This window comes from Anopheles gambiae, chromosome 3, assembly GCF_943734735.2.
Source record: "Anopheles gambiae chromosome 3, idAnoGambNW_F1_1, whole genome shotgun sequence".
NCBI lineage: Eukaryota > Metazoa > Arthropoda > Insecta > Diptera > Culicidae > Anopheles > Anopheles gambiae.
This window is the reverse complement of record NC_064602.1, coordinates 80,933,588-80,949,047: the sequence shown is the minus strand read 5'-3', so window position 1 is coordinate 80,949,047 and position 15,460 is coordinate 80,933,588. Positions and strand designations below refer to the sequence as shown.

The following is a 15,460-nucleotide window of genomic DNA, read 5'->3' as shown; positions in this document are numbered from 1 at the left end:
GCAGCCTCTGAGGCACAGAAATTAACGGTAAGTATCGCATTTTTTTAACATCAAGCTGCTAAACCTAGTGGTAAAACCAATCCGATACAGCTTCAGACAGATCGTAGTCGGACAGATCGTAAAGTTGATTCAATGTAGCAATGTTCAATGTAAAAAACGGATCGTTCTGATCAAAAGTCTACCGACATGAAAGTATTAAAATGAGAGGTCGGTCACAGAGACGAGAGGAGACGATAAGGAACGTAAAGAGGAATGGAGTTGCTGAGCGAGGAAACGTTTGGAGACCGGCGATGAACTATGACTGCGCTTGCAAACGAGGACACAGGTGTTAAAAGTTGAATAATATTTAAAATTAGTATACAGGGTTTCTCTAGCCAGCTCAACAACGGAAACGAACAATTCAATACCGTAAAATACATTTCAACAATAAAACTGGAAACTCGAATGCTCTGTCATTGGTTGCTCGGTATACGCACGATATTCAGTTGAAAATGTTGAATAGGGATTTTACGGATTTGGAAATTAAGCTTACAGTGTTGAACTGGCTAGAGAAACACTGTAATGATCAATTATAATAAAACATAAATTTAAAGCTGAGCATTCTCTAGACCAGTGATCTCCATCCATTGGTCCGTGGCGTTAACAGAGGTAGTTCGCGAAACAATTGATTTGGTTATATATAAAAGCGTAAAAGCTTATCCATATTGTGCAGTTTTTCCCACAATGAAGATCATGTCTAGAATAAGATTTAGGAATATTTTTGATCATAAAACTTTGAAATAAGTCTACAAACTGTAATCTCTCAATATATGTGGGCCACGGAAAATGCATTTACAAAGCCAAATGGTTCATGATCCAAAAAAGGTTGGAGTGCACTGTTATACGCTGTGTATACACCTCGTTGCTTTTACATCTAGAAGAGAATAGTACCGGGAGACTTTGCTTTGGAAATCGTTAAAAAAGGTGTATCCACATCCTGTTTTAAGATTTTGTAGTGAGACTTTTCATCGTAAAAATGAGCATTTTCATGAGTAGTAGTGTCAGTTACGCCAGAGACGTAGTTGCCCGGAGTTAAAGTCGTCTAAACTCGGGGCCGGAGTCGTCCGAAGTCGGAGCTAGTTGATGTCGGATTCAGAATCGCAGTCGCCTGGAATAGGATGTGGAGGATTTATATCAAACATTTGTTTTGTTTTCCTTGTCCTTTGCTTTACTCTTACTATAGGGCGTCTTACGCATTGAAAAATTCGTACGACCTAGTGCAGCCTCTGAGTGGAGACAAGATGGCTCTAAGCACAAACAAAATAACTATATTTTCCAAATCCCAAACCCCTTGAAGTGAGGGATTGATGTAGTTACTCCTTATGAGTAGGGTTACTACAACCGAAATTTATAGTCAACTTCCTGGCTTAACTTGGAGCGTATTTCCCTGTATCTGAGATTAAATATCTGATAAGATTACTCCACCAAGACTTGCTCAAGTAACGCATTCCCTAAGGTAGTGTTGCAATCTTATCAGCTGCAGGTCCTATTGGCCCTTTCATCGCTAGGCCCTACAAGCTATGCCTCAATTGAACAGTAGCACGCGACCCGTTCACCAAGCACCAACCCGTGGTAAGAATGATGCGTAAACTCTACACCATCTCCAAGATGATCCAGTACGAGCACACGTGGATCGTTGAACCGAGCGCATTCGAAGCACACTGTCCGCGTTGTGAGGTGCTGACCGGTGCTACCAAATGGGAACTCAACTGCTGTACGGCCGGTGTGCAAAGTGCAGGCGATTATGCGTATTGTAGCAAGTGTGACGGTCCCTACGTGAAGCTCCTTTCCGACGAGAGTCAAGGTGTGATTATTGCAGTGCATGAGGTAGGTATGGGTCGGAGAGTGTTCCTCGAAAGAGATACATACACGCTGGAGCCGGCTGATAAGCTTTCTTTGATGGTAAAAGGTTCGTGTAACGTTCTCCTATCCACTAACCGTTCGCGACTTACGAGGCGAAGGAAAATTGTGAGCTTTTTTAGCGTTTATGACAACATTTCCATGAACGGCGATGCATAGCAATCGACAGCGTTGTGGAGGATGCTTGTACCGGGCCTAATGTGTGACATTTCTCTTGTTGTGATAATTTCGTCTTTTTCGAACGATTGCAATCGAGTTTTATGTTTGAAACAAACAAACAAAAATTTAATCAGGTGATCTTTTCATTCTTCATTTTATTAATTATTGACGTGTAAATTACAAACATCTTACAAATCGAAATATATTTATTGTATAAAATCCCTTATTCAAATGTAGTCGAATAACAGTCTTGGTTCGTTCTGTTATGTCTTGCTGTGTCTGTGTCTGTGTGTGTGTAAGAGTTTAGGTTTGTGTGTAAATCAGTGTAGATATTCATTGAGCAGCATATCATGGAATATTATTTGAGCACAACAACTCCGGAAAATCCCGTCGCTGGAAGCAATCCCTCAAGGGGACTTTGGAGCAATCAAACTTTTCGCTGTTAACCGTTGCATTCGACCAGCCATTATCAGAAGCGTTCGATTTTGAAGGCAGATTATAAGAGCAGATAAATATGACTTAACTAATCTTCGTAATTCGTTCTCTTTTAGCTCTACAATCTTATAAATTGCTCCCTGCCTATCTAACCTGTACAAACTGTAAATTGACTATTGTAATTTCTATTTCATGCATACTACAGTTAAGGCGTCGTGCGAAAAGCGCTCTAAACTTGAAATCCTCCGTCGTATTGTAGCTTCAAAGTGAAACGATCACACACGCCAATCGAAATAGGCCAACGTTGAGCTTCCGGGTTGCTGTATCAGTTTTTTCACTCATAAGATTAAAGTCTTACACCTAAGAAATCGATTCGACACGACAAAACAGTGGAAAGAGCGCTTGAGAGAAGGCAATTACGTTGATTATGGGGTTTTTTTTTTCAATGATGTTTTTGCTGTTGTAACATATCATTTTAACGTTTTTTGTTTGTTTGTTGTTGCTGTAGCTATCCATGCAAAGTATTTTCTCTATATACACAGTACGAATGATATGTGAGCAAGAGGGCGCTATTCGACCGGGCATCGGACTGTCCTTCGTTGAGATTAATGTTTGAGCTTGATACACGGGTGGCTTTGTTTGCGGATGCGCCTAGACCATCAGATCCTAGTCGAGCTTTTCGCTGTTCGGCATGCATAGGAACAGTTTGGAGCAGAATCGATTGAACGATTGCGACTTTTGGGTCAGCCAGCGCCACGGTTTCCCGATCGTGACGTAGTACACGGGAATGCCCAGCAGTATGACGAGCGTACCGATGCCGACCTCCATCGGCGACTCAAACACCGAGAAGATGACCAAAAATCCAGCCGTCAGTAAGAACACGATCGGAACGATCAGGGACACCTGTATGTGACGACGAAAAGCGAGAGTGAGGGGCATGTTAACTTGGAAGGTTTGAACGCCATGTAGCAGATCTTCCCATTACCTTGATGGGTCGATGTGCATCGGGAGCCTTCTGCCGTAACCGTAACAGACCGGCAACGGAAATGAAGATGAACAAGATCTCCACGTAGCTGACGTAGTTGATGATCGCAAACACATCGCGAATGAACAGCAGCAGAAGCGTAAGGGCACACTGAAATGAAGAAGGTGAAATGAATTCAAAAAACTGCCCTGTAGAACCGCAGCACTCTGCGATGGCTTACCAGGAACAGCAATGAAGGTATCGGCGTCAGACAGTTAATGTTGATCAGTGAAAGTGCCGCCGGCAGATGTCCGTTTCGGGCGCCCACAAAGAACAGTCGCGACGAGGCAAAGATGGCACCGTTCAGCGAGCCGAAGGTAGAGCACGCCACGAACAGTGGCATCGTCCAGGCCATGAAGCTGAGCATTTTCTCCGCAAATGTAACCTAAAAATTGGGATGGTTCATATCTTAAGTGCAATCTCTCGGCGGTGCCGCGCAAACTGCAGCAATCCTTACCGCGACGGCCTGCGAGGAAAGCATCTCGTCCGGCGGTAGCACCGCAAAGTAGGCGATGTTCGTGATGACATAGATGACAGTGACGACCGGCATGCTGATGCAGATGGCGCGAGGTAAGTTGCTGTAATGAGAAGAAGAGGGGGAAACAATGCAGCACATGCAGGTGTGACGCTTCGATAACAATCAGCAGAGGCAATGAGGGAACATACCGGTAGGGATCTTTCAGCTCCTCCGTGACAAAGTTGAGATAATTCCAGCCCGAGTACGAAAACAGCCCGTTGTAGAAAGCGACCGCAATGAAGCCGGGCTGTATCTTGGAGTTGGCGAACGGGGCCTCGAGCAGCTCCGTGTTGCCACTCATCAGATGCCACGCACCGGCACCGGTAATGACGAGCAGGGCCAACACCTTCATCCCCGTGAACGTCTCCGTCACCCGGGCGACCCATTTCACATTTCGACAGTTGATCGCGGTAAGAAGACCTACAGACCGGTCAAGAGGCGGCAAAAAAGGGGAATTAATAAAAAACAACACACAGGAAGATGATAGCGCGAGTTGTAACAGCACTTACAGGTTATAACGGCGGCTAGCAAGCGCACCGACTCGTACGGCGGTTCGCAGGTGGGCCACAGCGGCTGCAGCAGATATTGGGCGAACGTGATCGCGGTAATGGCATTGCCGGCCGGGACGAGAATCAGCAGTGCCACCCAAAGGTACAGGAACGCTGGCAGCGGACCGAACGCTTCACCGATGTACGCGTAATCACCGCCCGACTTGGGAATCATGGTGCCTGGAATTGTGTTTTATGAAGAAAAAAAAAAGGTTGAAGAATGGGAAGTTTTGTTCAGCAAACCGGTTTTAGTAAATGCTGTATCAGGAATGAATTCCAAAAAAAAAAATACTGAAGACGAATGGCAGGTAATTTGGAAAACCGAGCAGGGTGCAACGAACATAATTTATCCGTGGCTTTATTGTGTTTTTTTTTTGGTGGAGGAATTTTGCGAGGATCGAATTTTTATTTATGTCGTCCGTCTGGCGAATCTTCTTGGAAGATGCGTGTTGGCTCAGCACGTTATCGGATTTTTGTGCTATCATATTTAAATGTGAGGATCCTTTGCGATCTTCTTATTGTTATGGCTTTGTACTTGAAGGTCCGAGGTTATATTTAGTGTAGTGATCGTTTTAGCCTTTCTACGACTGATTAGTTTCCCCAGAAGCAGGAATATCGACCCAGCAAACGGGATTTAAACCTTATTGTTAGTTCAAACTTTTAGATGTCTTTATGTCGGCTTTAGTTATACAACTAATCAAATTTCTAAGGATATCTTATAACAGAAATTACCTAATTCCAACTAATTACCTGGTCATTGCAATGAAATTAAGTTCTAGAGCTACGCAACTAATGATTTACCATCGTAACTCGAATATCGCAACTGTTTAGTATTTGAATATTTAATTCAATGCTGTGCGTCTGCTCCCATTGCTTCCAGGTAGTCAGCACCCGTCTTATGAAGCACGACTAAAGTAGCATGGACTGCAAAAGCTCAGCGATAGATGCCGCGTAGCACAACAAATTTTCATTGGAGGTTTATTAACAGGCAAAAATCAACTGCTCTTCAATACTACAGCCACTTGAACTATACTACTACAACGGCTGTTTCAAATTGGAACAAATTGCTTCACAAGTAGATGTAAAATTTGAAAAATCTCGTATCTCCAATTATAGATCCACTCGAAAATCAAAAGGATTACAAGTAACAAACTAGAATATGTAGTATCTAATGAGATAATATTGTGAGAGTAACGAAGTACTGGTCGTCGCAATCAAGTAATTTAAATTGATAACATTAATTAGTTTCAATAGCATGTAACATACACTATGTACGTTTCTTTACTCGCTAGGTATACGTAGCGAGTAAACAGTTGCAAAACACTAAAACTAAACGGTCTTTGGGGGAAATTTTAGATTAAAAGTAATAAAGTAATAACAAAAGACAAATATTACTTATTCCACAAACTTTTTTGTAACAAGTTATAAACTTCTAAACAAGTTACCAATGGTTATTCCCATTTATTTTAGTGCTGCGTATAATGAAACCAAACAAAACAGGCTTCAGTCTGGTTCTACCTGACTTGTTTTCGTTAGCATGCACGTTTTCACTCTTATCAGTACGTTTATTCCACTACACCTAGCCTCGCTCTGTACGCACGACCACGCCGGTTAGCTGCAGGTGTTGCAGCAGGTTCGTCGACATGCGCACATCAATTGATAACCGCTTGGAACAAAAACCCAGGGTCACATCCGAACATACCCCGCAGTATAGCACGTCACTTACCCAGCTCGGCATAACACAGCGCACCGACCATACTCAGCACACCGGACAGTATCCACACGATGATGGCCACACCGATCGAGCCGGAGTAGAGCAGCACACCCTTGGGCGAGACGAAAATGCCGGCACCGACGATCACGCCCACGATGATCGCCACTCCATCCATCAGGCCAAGCTCCTTCTTCATCTCGATGCCACCGCCGCCGCCAGCGTCGGGGCTTTCGGACGTGCCGGCCACCGCCTTGCCCTCATCACTTTCGCGCCGAAAGCCCTGCTGTACCGGCCGGTTGTCCACATCACCGACTTTGGCCATTTTTGTTTGACGCACTTTTCTGTTTCTTCTTCCTGGTTTTTTTGTTTGTTTGACGTTCACTTACACTATTCACACGATCACGCACACACTCACACACCCAGCACAATTGATAAGGAATGCCGGCGGTCGATATGTTGATAGCACGTTTCAAGATCGACCTGTAACACCAACCACTGGCACCGGACACGGGGCACTACATCCCAACCCGGGGGCAAAAAAAGCTCACCGTGCGGATTTTTGCGTCTTCAAAAAAAAAGGCACCGTTGTGTAAGCTCGCACCGCCGGCCTCAGCGTTCAGTCTTATGGCAGCGAGAGTGTGTTTCGATCGAACGGCACCGGGTTTATGCTGCACGAAGGTAACCGCATGATGCACTCTGGTCTGGGGCTTGGGGCGATCGACTCGACCGGGGCACGAACACTTTGCTACTGCGTTTTTTTTTTTAAATAATTTTCGGCGTCGTTCCCGAAACCGAAGCGTGCTGACGCAACAACAGTATCGACGTGCGCGGTCTGGCCTGTAACGAAAGCAAACAGCAAGAGGTAAACATGATAAGAACGTGGCGTGGCTGGCAATGCTCCTGCGGAGGCTGTGCGGCAGGCAGACGGTGGCGGAACTATACCCCAAGCTTGTAATGAAGTTGCCGGCAATTAATCGTTTTACAAAACTAAACTACACGGATGTTTGGAATCAAACGTTCTCCCCCCTTTTTTCTGGGACTCGAAGATCGGCACCCCGAACACGACACTGAGCGTGATAGGCAGTGGGATTCGGTTTCGATCGGTTGGCACTGCTAAAAATGGTTGTCACCGAGAGCCAAAAAAAGGGAATTTGTAAGACGCGTTCTGTAACGGTGCTGGTAGGATGAGGATCGTCGTTTGTTTGCTTGTTTTACAACAATTTATTTTCCCTGCTGCTTGCGGTTTGTATACGACGTGGAGAATAAACGGGCGAAGTAAACCACAACAGGAAGAGTTCTTAGTGTGTGGTGGATTTACTACCGCACCGGAGAGAGCGTGGTGCTGTTGGAGCTGTACTGTAACTGTGCGTTTGCTTGCAGTTTGTGCGCGAAGCCGTTATTTTATTTTATTTTTTTGGCCGTGTCCAAATGTGAGTTACTGCCGCAACCGTTAACGGCTGCAATTGTAACGGAAGAAAGCGATGAAGCAAGCGAAATAATAAAAAAAAACACACACACACAATGATAAGAAAGGAGGAAGAGTAATGACATATTTTTTTGATTTGTTTTAACTCTGAACATTAAAAGGTTTCTGTTTCGACTGGGATTGAGATCGGTTGAATATATTTCAACTTGTATTCCCTATAACTGTATCACACACTTCAATTAATTAGTATTAGAAGAATCAGGTGTAAATCGTTGTAAATGCTATTAACAATTTTTTTTTCTCCCATTCATTACTTTTACACACATCATTTTAAAATTTTGTGCAACAAAAAGCTTTACAAACAAAAAATAAATTAAAAAAACCAATTAAGGGTATGACCCTGATTAAGTACTATGACCCAACTGCAAATCGATAGTGTTATCAGATTTTGGCATAAGGTTTACTTTTGCTTTTTGCTTTGCTCACCTTGCTAAGCACCTGAGGAGGTATGCAATTTGAAATTTATTCAACTTTCAATTTCTAACTCAAATAAAAAAAACTAGCAAATATCTAAAACATGAGAAAAGTCTTTTCGTTTCAATATATACACTCCTAGATTAAAGATTCAAATTAAATTACTCACAATTCACTTGAACGCTGTAAATTTTTTTAATTGTGAAACAAGTTTTCAACATTTCTTTGGTTTTTAATGTTAGAATTACTAGCAACACGACCTGAACGTTCATCCCGCGTACGAAAATAACAGGTAAACTACTGGGATTTTGCCACGAGCAAATACACTGCGACCAGTCAAAATGACTGATAATTACTAAATAAACAATTTCCAGTCGCTGGACTACGTTTTAATGATTTCTGAGTCGTCATAAACGTTAATTAATGGGCGTTTGATTGAATATCATTTACAGTATTGTTAAGAATTTTATATTAGCCACATTGCCAGAATTGATTAACACAAAAATAGAATCAATAAACAAAACGGTCAGGACGCTACTGTTCAACAATAAATTGTTTTTTTTTTTTATGGCAGCCATTCAAAAGTGAGAGGTAGTTAGCTATAATGACACTGCATTTTTATGACAGTGGCGAACAATTGTATCGACCTTAAACAAAGAAACCAAAGAAAGAAAGAAACAAGAAGCAACACCTAGGCTTATTTTGAAAGATTTATAGAGTTTGTATATTCATACAAATAATGGTGATGGGTATGAATGGGTATACAGGTGCCATGTATAGCGCCTTAAGCTATGAAATGCATACAATTTGGCAGCATAGAATGATTATTTTTTTCTATTCCTTAACCAGACATAGGCACAAATCATACTATTTCTAATTATCATTCCCGAAGTTTTCGCTAATCGCGAGAAACGACTGTCCGTATAGTTATGATAGGCACTGTAGTACTGTAGTAGCTCTAATTCAATCATAATTATTGATTTCTAGTTCAACCATGGTCTTACTTGGAATTGGGAGCTATCAAAATAGCTTGAAAAAAGTTTGTGTCTTCGTAAACATTACTTCATATTGACGTACCCGATATCATTGAAGATGTAGCCAGTGCTGCAAAATATTTTGAGCATCACGAGATGATCACCAACGAAAACAATGAACACATCCGTGGTAGCTTGATGTTCATTGCTGATACTCATTAAAAGTGCGTCATGGCTTGTCGGACGCGACAGGCGAATGTTTGACTCAAACCCGATACTGTGACTGACAAACTGATCTTAACGCAAGCATTATCATGACTTTTTCTGGCTGTGAACAGTGCTGCCAAATGCCCATGTTTCAGTCGCCAACACTCATGACTGCTACGAAGTTCAAGTCAGGTAACGTACATTACTGTGATGTCAAACAGAACGTGAAAATCTGCTCATTTGGTTTCTTGGAACCACTCGCAAGCACCGCATGTCTCTCATGACCATCGTGATGATCACCGACAGAAAATGCTGAGACCAAGTGACTGACCGAGAGTTGTTTGCACAAAATGTCATCAAGCATGTGATGTGATGGTTACGCTGACATGATTTTATTTCAACCAGAATTTGTGATGACTATGTCAGTGACATATTGAAGAACTGATCACAGCAAAAAAGTCATAATCATACTTTGGCACCTCTGATTGTTAATATTGAGTACGTGACCCTGACATGGATTTTGTTTCGGTCAGAATTTTGTATGACATTGCCAGTGACATTTTGCAGCACTGGATGACGCCATGGTATCCTAAACGGACTATTGAATGTAGCTGATAGCAGATATCCAACGATTAAATAAAAGTCTGGAAATCATTATCGAGATGTGCTACCTCCACCCAGTAAGGTCTATTTGGAATAATTCCAAAAATATCCCAAACATACCCTTTTATTACCAGCTTAATCTATTATTATCATACATCATACATCAAATTCCTTATCAGAACCACCAAAACCCTTTGCCCAGCACCACGAACCCTTGCACAGCCCATGTCGCATCGATATGCCTCGTTGTCCTTGCTGTTCTTGCCTAGCCCTTATCCATTAGCTTACATGCTCTAGCGACTGTGTGCCTGCTCATCAGTGCGATAGTTTATCCCCCGTCCTCTCCTGCCGCGTCACACACCCTCGGAATCGCCGACCTTTTGGCGGGGCTCTGCGGTGCGCACAATGTGAAGAAATCAACAAAACCAAACAAACGCCATCCATTAAGCCAGATAATTCAATCAAAATCACATCCACTTGCCGCCGCGCCGGAGTCGGGCTACCATAAATCATCCCAAGCTTCTCGTATGTGTGTATGTGTGTGTGCGCGCGGACACCCGCGTGCGTATCGAACGTCTTCGGGCGAAGAAGCGCAACAGGCGCAAAGTGTATTTTGCACGCCGGGGAAGAAATAGAGCTGAGAATCGTCTTTCTTTTCTTTTTTTTGGCTGTGTCTGCTACCACTAAGCATGTTCTAAGTGTATGGGACTATGCTGTACAGCATGCAATGCGCAGTTCCCGGAGCACCATCACAAAACCTGCGTCTCCGATCTGTGGCACCTCCGACAAGGATTGAGCAAATAGGATCCCTGGGAGCACACTAAAAAAGTACAATGCGGTGGGCACACACAAAAAAAAGGTTGTCTTTGAGTGGCGAATTCCAGCGAATGGCAGTTGCGTTCAATCGCTGCCACTACTACAGTGTCCCCGGCAATCGCTGTTGTGTGCCGCTCAACACCACTTCAGTCCATTAGTGAGCGCAAATAAGAGCTGATTAGTGAGCCGCTAGAACAGAGATGTCAGACTAGTGGCCCGCGACCGCTAGAGCCAACATTTATTTGTAGAAGCATTTCTGTGACAAATAGGTGATGCACAATTTTTTTTAAAGAAACAACTCCCATTTTAGCTTCAATCTCTCTCTCAACCAAAATCACTCAACCAACAGGAATCTAAAATGCGAGCTCTTAGATTTTGCGGAATATTTGTTTTGGGAAAGATCGAAGTCCTCTTTAGGTATCAATGCAGCTTAGAACATTTTACTTCTGCAAAATGTTTAGAAAACAGATAAAATCAGATGTCAGCACAAACCCGTATTACTTTTGATAGGCTGTTACAGACGATCACAAGCTTTCCATGATGCATCCTACCAAGATCAATGTGATTAGAAGGAAAAAAAACAGGTGGGCATATGGTTCTGTTTTTGATGGCCATAATGAATTAGGAATTAGCAGGACGGGTATAACGGTTACGAAGGACTTGTATGACACCTTGCACTCCCCGACAGTTAAATGAAGATTTGTCCAGTTCTGGACTGGACTGAACGAACCGATCGGTAGTAATTTATTAAGCTTGGGCAGCATCAAATGTAAGAATTCACTGTTTTTTTTTTAACGTAGGTGAAGGTAGGTAAAGACGGACACTGCGGGTATGATGGACACTTCTTATAACTGCAACTTAATTTTCGAAAAAAAAAATCAACAATGCAGCATCCTAACTTAAAGTTAAACAACACATTTGGCATAATAAATGCAAAATTGGGTAAATCCACGAATAAAACAAATTTTTAATCGTGCGCACCCTTGTGGTTCTAAGTTGACTACTACGGATCTTAAGCTCTACAACTTGTATTGTTTATATTTCCGGAAGTTTTATTTCATGGATGAGTTGTCCTGATCATTAATGAAATAACTGGTGAAAGAGCGAGAATGAAAGCAAGAAAAAATACAGAGTTTCCTACGATTTATTGGTCAATTCCCATAATTTTTCGGTGGGTTCCCATAGATTTTTGGTTCCTTCCCATAATTTATTGGTATTTTCCAATTGGATATCTATACAATTGGACCTAAATTTCTGGGAGACGGCCAAAATATTGTGGGAACCCACCAAAAATTGTTGGGAACCAACCAATTAATCGAGGAAAACCCTTTATGGTTTTCTGGTGGTTTAAAGATCCCGACACAAAGCGGGAAAGACGGACTCTTTGTTGTATGGAAAGATGGACACCGAATTTATTGATTTATTTTACTTCTTATATCAATTGGTGGTGAATGGATTTCTTCAAATATCTTAAACAAGGGTATTCCAAAGCTATTAACCAATCAGCAACTAGAGAAAGTATTGAAATAAGCGAGAAATGCAACACCGGTCAAAATAGTAGCCACTCGTTATGCTATTACTCGCTCGACGCTGACGAGGCGCTTCACGAAATCCAATATATTGTCACGACTTGGACAACTTTAAGAAAAAGATGAAACATTGCATACGACATTGTTCAGGAATAGATGAGAAATTCTATGGGATTACAAATATCAAATGTTGAATTTTGAGTTGGTGAGAAAATGCATTAAACTATTAACAAATCCCTCAAAAAATACTGTGGCCGTGGACTTTTCGCGAAGTAATTTCCTAAAAGGAAGTTCTAGACTGTTGTTCTGTAAGCCGGAGCAACGTTAGCTGTAAGTGCGCGATGTTTCAATAATGCTTTAGATGCTGCATTCTACGATATATTAGAAGCGGTGCTTACAATTCCTAAAACCACGGCTGAATGAATCGTCGTTGCAATAGGCCAAGAATTGGTTTTTGTACGTAACATGATGTGGAAAGCAATAGGATATGTTAAAATACTGTAAACGTTTTCTACAGATGTCCATCTTACCCTTCATAGTGCCCATCTTTCCCATATCAGGTGTCCGTCTTACCCGAACATTTCCAAAACCGCACGAAAAAAATCAAGTTTTTCATTCATGAAAAAAACGCAAAAATCGATGGAAACTTAAAAGTTTCAACACAATTTCTGGTAAAACATAGGTGTAAGATAATATATGCACATTTTCATGGTCGTTGCGCTTATATATATATCCCTAGATTTTTACCTTTTCCCTTAACGTGTCCGTCTTTACCTACCTTCCCCTACGCGTAAACGCTGTTCACAATTAATACCAGCTCAAAAATATTGATCATCAAAATGACACCAATATCAAGGTGAAATTTACTATTCTGTATTGGATAAACTAACAGTAGTTAGTCATGAGTCAGAGCTTTGCGTACTTATCTTGTGAGTTTGCACAAAACTTTGGAAATGTAGGAAATATCAGAAGACTATGGCTGATGTAAAATAAAGTACAAAATGTATCAGATTATTTTCAATTACAGTTTTAACTAATGCAACGTTATGGTTATCGCAAAATAAAATGAAAGAACTGATTTTTGTATCATACTGGGCTGTGGCCCGTGCTACTATTTTCAGCAGCATTTTGGCCCGCAATGGTCAAACGAGTTTGACAACGCTGCGCTAGAAGGTAGCGGTTTGCTGTGCGCTTGCCGTCCGGGACGGATTTAGATGCTTCGGCGGAGAAATTACGCTCAATTACTGGCTGGCTGGTGTATTTGAAGGGCTTTTCTTTAAAAAAGACTGTTTACAGCAAAGCGCTTTCAAACATAATTAAAACACAGCAGCGAGAAACAGTAACCAACGCCAACACGCTGCGTGCCGATTTTAAAAAGGTCTGCTAAGTAATCCAGGCCATTAGGTCGTTGTTGCGAAATGTAAATAAAATCACACGAAGTAAAAGAACACACAAAAAAAAGTGCTTTCAATGCAGTTTGAGCAGCAGTGTTCTCCAATTGCACAACAGCAACATTGGGCACATGAATCACCGCTCCAAAGCCAGCCGGGGGAAAATCGATCAGAATTAAAGGGTTCTAGCAGCTAGGGACACACACACACCGAACAAGTACATCGCATCGATTGCAGTTCGTCTGGGTTGGCCACCCTCCCCCTCATAACTGGCCCGGTTTAACGACACACACACGCACATTAATGAGACTCCTCCAAGAACGTTCACTTCACATTTTTTCGAACAAACAAATGCTTTGTGCTTCTCTGTGGGTTCTTCCATCCTTGCCTTGTTGACACAGCTCAGCAAAGATGTTGGCACGCGGATGGGGAACACTTAATGACTTCACCGAAGCCGTCTTGTATCGGACTACTAGTTGAATCAACATCCTACAGCTATTTCGTATTATTCATTGCACACCGTACGGAAAGCGTTTCTCTACGCCATTCACCTTGCAAGACGCGCTTTTCCCAACTTTCCCAACCGTTTGCGAGCAACGGGAGGGCGTGGGGAGGGAAATTAGGTTTCGCACACGGGGCCACGTGAGTTTGCAGGAAGCAACTGCAACCAACCAGTGTACGGCCGGTGCGTTTATCGATTCCCCCAAGCGCCAGCTGACAGCCGGCAAGAAACGGAACTGATGCTCCACGTGTACAGCGAGTACGCGCCGCCGATGTTCACGTTTTCTCACGCAACTTTACCTACTGCTGCACGCGGCCCGCCCGACCGAAAAGGGTGGATGCCCCCTCCCACGCTTCCTCCCGTTTCTGTCGGTATCCGGTGCGCGGCTCTAGTCGTTTTCTGCTGGCCCTACTCTACCTTCGACCGAAAAATGTCGTTCACACCAAAACACCGATTTTGATTAACACATTCACTAACGCACGGCAAGCATAAATGAACCGGAACGAGAAAGCGGTGGAGAAGTAACAAAAACAACAACAAAAAACGCACAGCAAAACACTCAACAAACGTTCTACAGCGACGGAAGCGGCTTCAGAATGGCAGCTACAGCGGCAGGCCCCGACAGACCGTTTCGCATTCTAAACACGGTGCGCGCTAGCTGCACAGCTCCATGCACACGTCGTTCTAGGTCGAAATAAAATGGTAAAGAAAAAAAAGTATATATACCAAGCGGGACCCCGCGCGCATCGACGAACGCACGAGTTTTGAAACCGAAGCGCGAATGAAAACGCACACGCGGCCCTCGTGGCTCCATGCGCGCCGCTACGTCGACAACAGCAAGAGAGAGGCAGAGAGGGAGAACGAGAGAGAGCGAGAAGGCAAAAAAAACCCAACCCCGAACACGATGCTGATTTCGGAGAACATGCATGTGTACGCACACACCAACACAGTGAAAGAGTCAGAACATAATGCTATGCAATGATTTTATGCTCGCTGCCTCTCTTGTTCGCCAGTATTGGTGCGAGGGAAGGGGCGCACACATGGCAGCACATGGCACTACTACTACCGGCAGCGGAAGCGGAACAACGCGCGGAACGGTGTGCGCAATAGCGTGCCGAGGGGTACGAGGCGCGCGTGTGAGCAGGACGGCTCGATTTGCGCCACTATCGCAACAGCGCAACAGATACACGACCGGCGGCATGCGCTCGCGGGGAAATTGTGCAGCATAATTTACGGCGCAAA

General features: G+C 43.2%; 2 protein-coding genes across 11 annotated transcripts; one reads left to right on the top strand and one right to left on the bottom strand.

Moving 5' to 3' along the window:
* The first annotated feature begins 1,275 nt into the window (after positions 1–1,275).
* On the top strand, positions 1,276–5,547 carry LOC133392876 (uncharacterized). 3 transcript variants are annotated; one of them, XM_061655235.1, is made up of 2 exons: positions 1,276–1,870; positions 5,467–5,547. In XM_061655235.1, the coding sequence occupies exons 1-2, from the start codon at positions 1,618–1,620 to the stop codon at positions 5,493–5,495; spliced, it is 282 nt and encodes a 93-aa protein (XP_061511219.1). In that variant the 5' UTR covers positions 1,276–1,617; the 3' UTR covers positions 5,496–5,547. The 3 variants fall into 3 exon arrangements, with proteins under 3 accessions (XP_061511219.1, XP_061511218.1, XP_061511217.1); XM_061655234.1 differs by having other exon boundaries at positions 1,283–1,948; XM_061655233.1 differs by having other exon boundaries at positions 1,287–1,948; positions 5,463–5,547.
* Positions 2,184–15,080, bottom strand: LOC1278313 (Y+L amino acid transporter 2). 8 transcript variants are annotated; one of them, XM_061655226.1, is made up of 8 exons: positions 14,945–15,080; positions 6,309–7,133; positions 4,544–4,762; positions 4,184–4,454; positions 3,975–4,095; positions 3,699–3,902; positions 3,479–3,628; positions 2,184–3,396 (listed from the first exon to the last, which is right to left on the bottom strand). In XM_061655226.1, the coding sequence occupies exons 2-8, from the start codon at positions 6,616–6,618 to the stop codon at positions 3,160–3,162; spliced, it is 1,512 nt and encodes a 503-aa protein (XP_061511210.1). In that variant the 5' UTR covers positions 6,619–7,133; positions 14,945–15,080; the 3' UTR covers positions 2,184–3,159. The 8 variants fall into 8 exon arrangements, with proteins under 8 accessions (XP_061511210.1, XP_061511212.1, XP_061511213.1 ...); XM_061655228.1 differs by having other exon boundaries at positions 14,636–15,001; XM_061655229.1 differs by having other exon boundaries at positions 14,768–15,001.
* Positions 15,081–15,460: the final 380 nt, after the last annotated feature.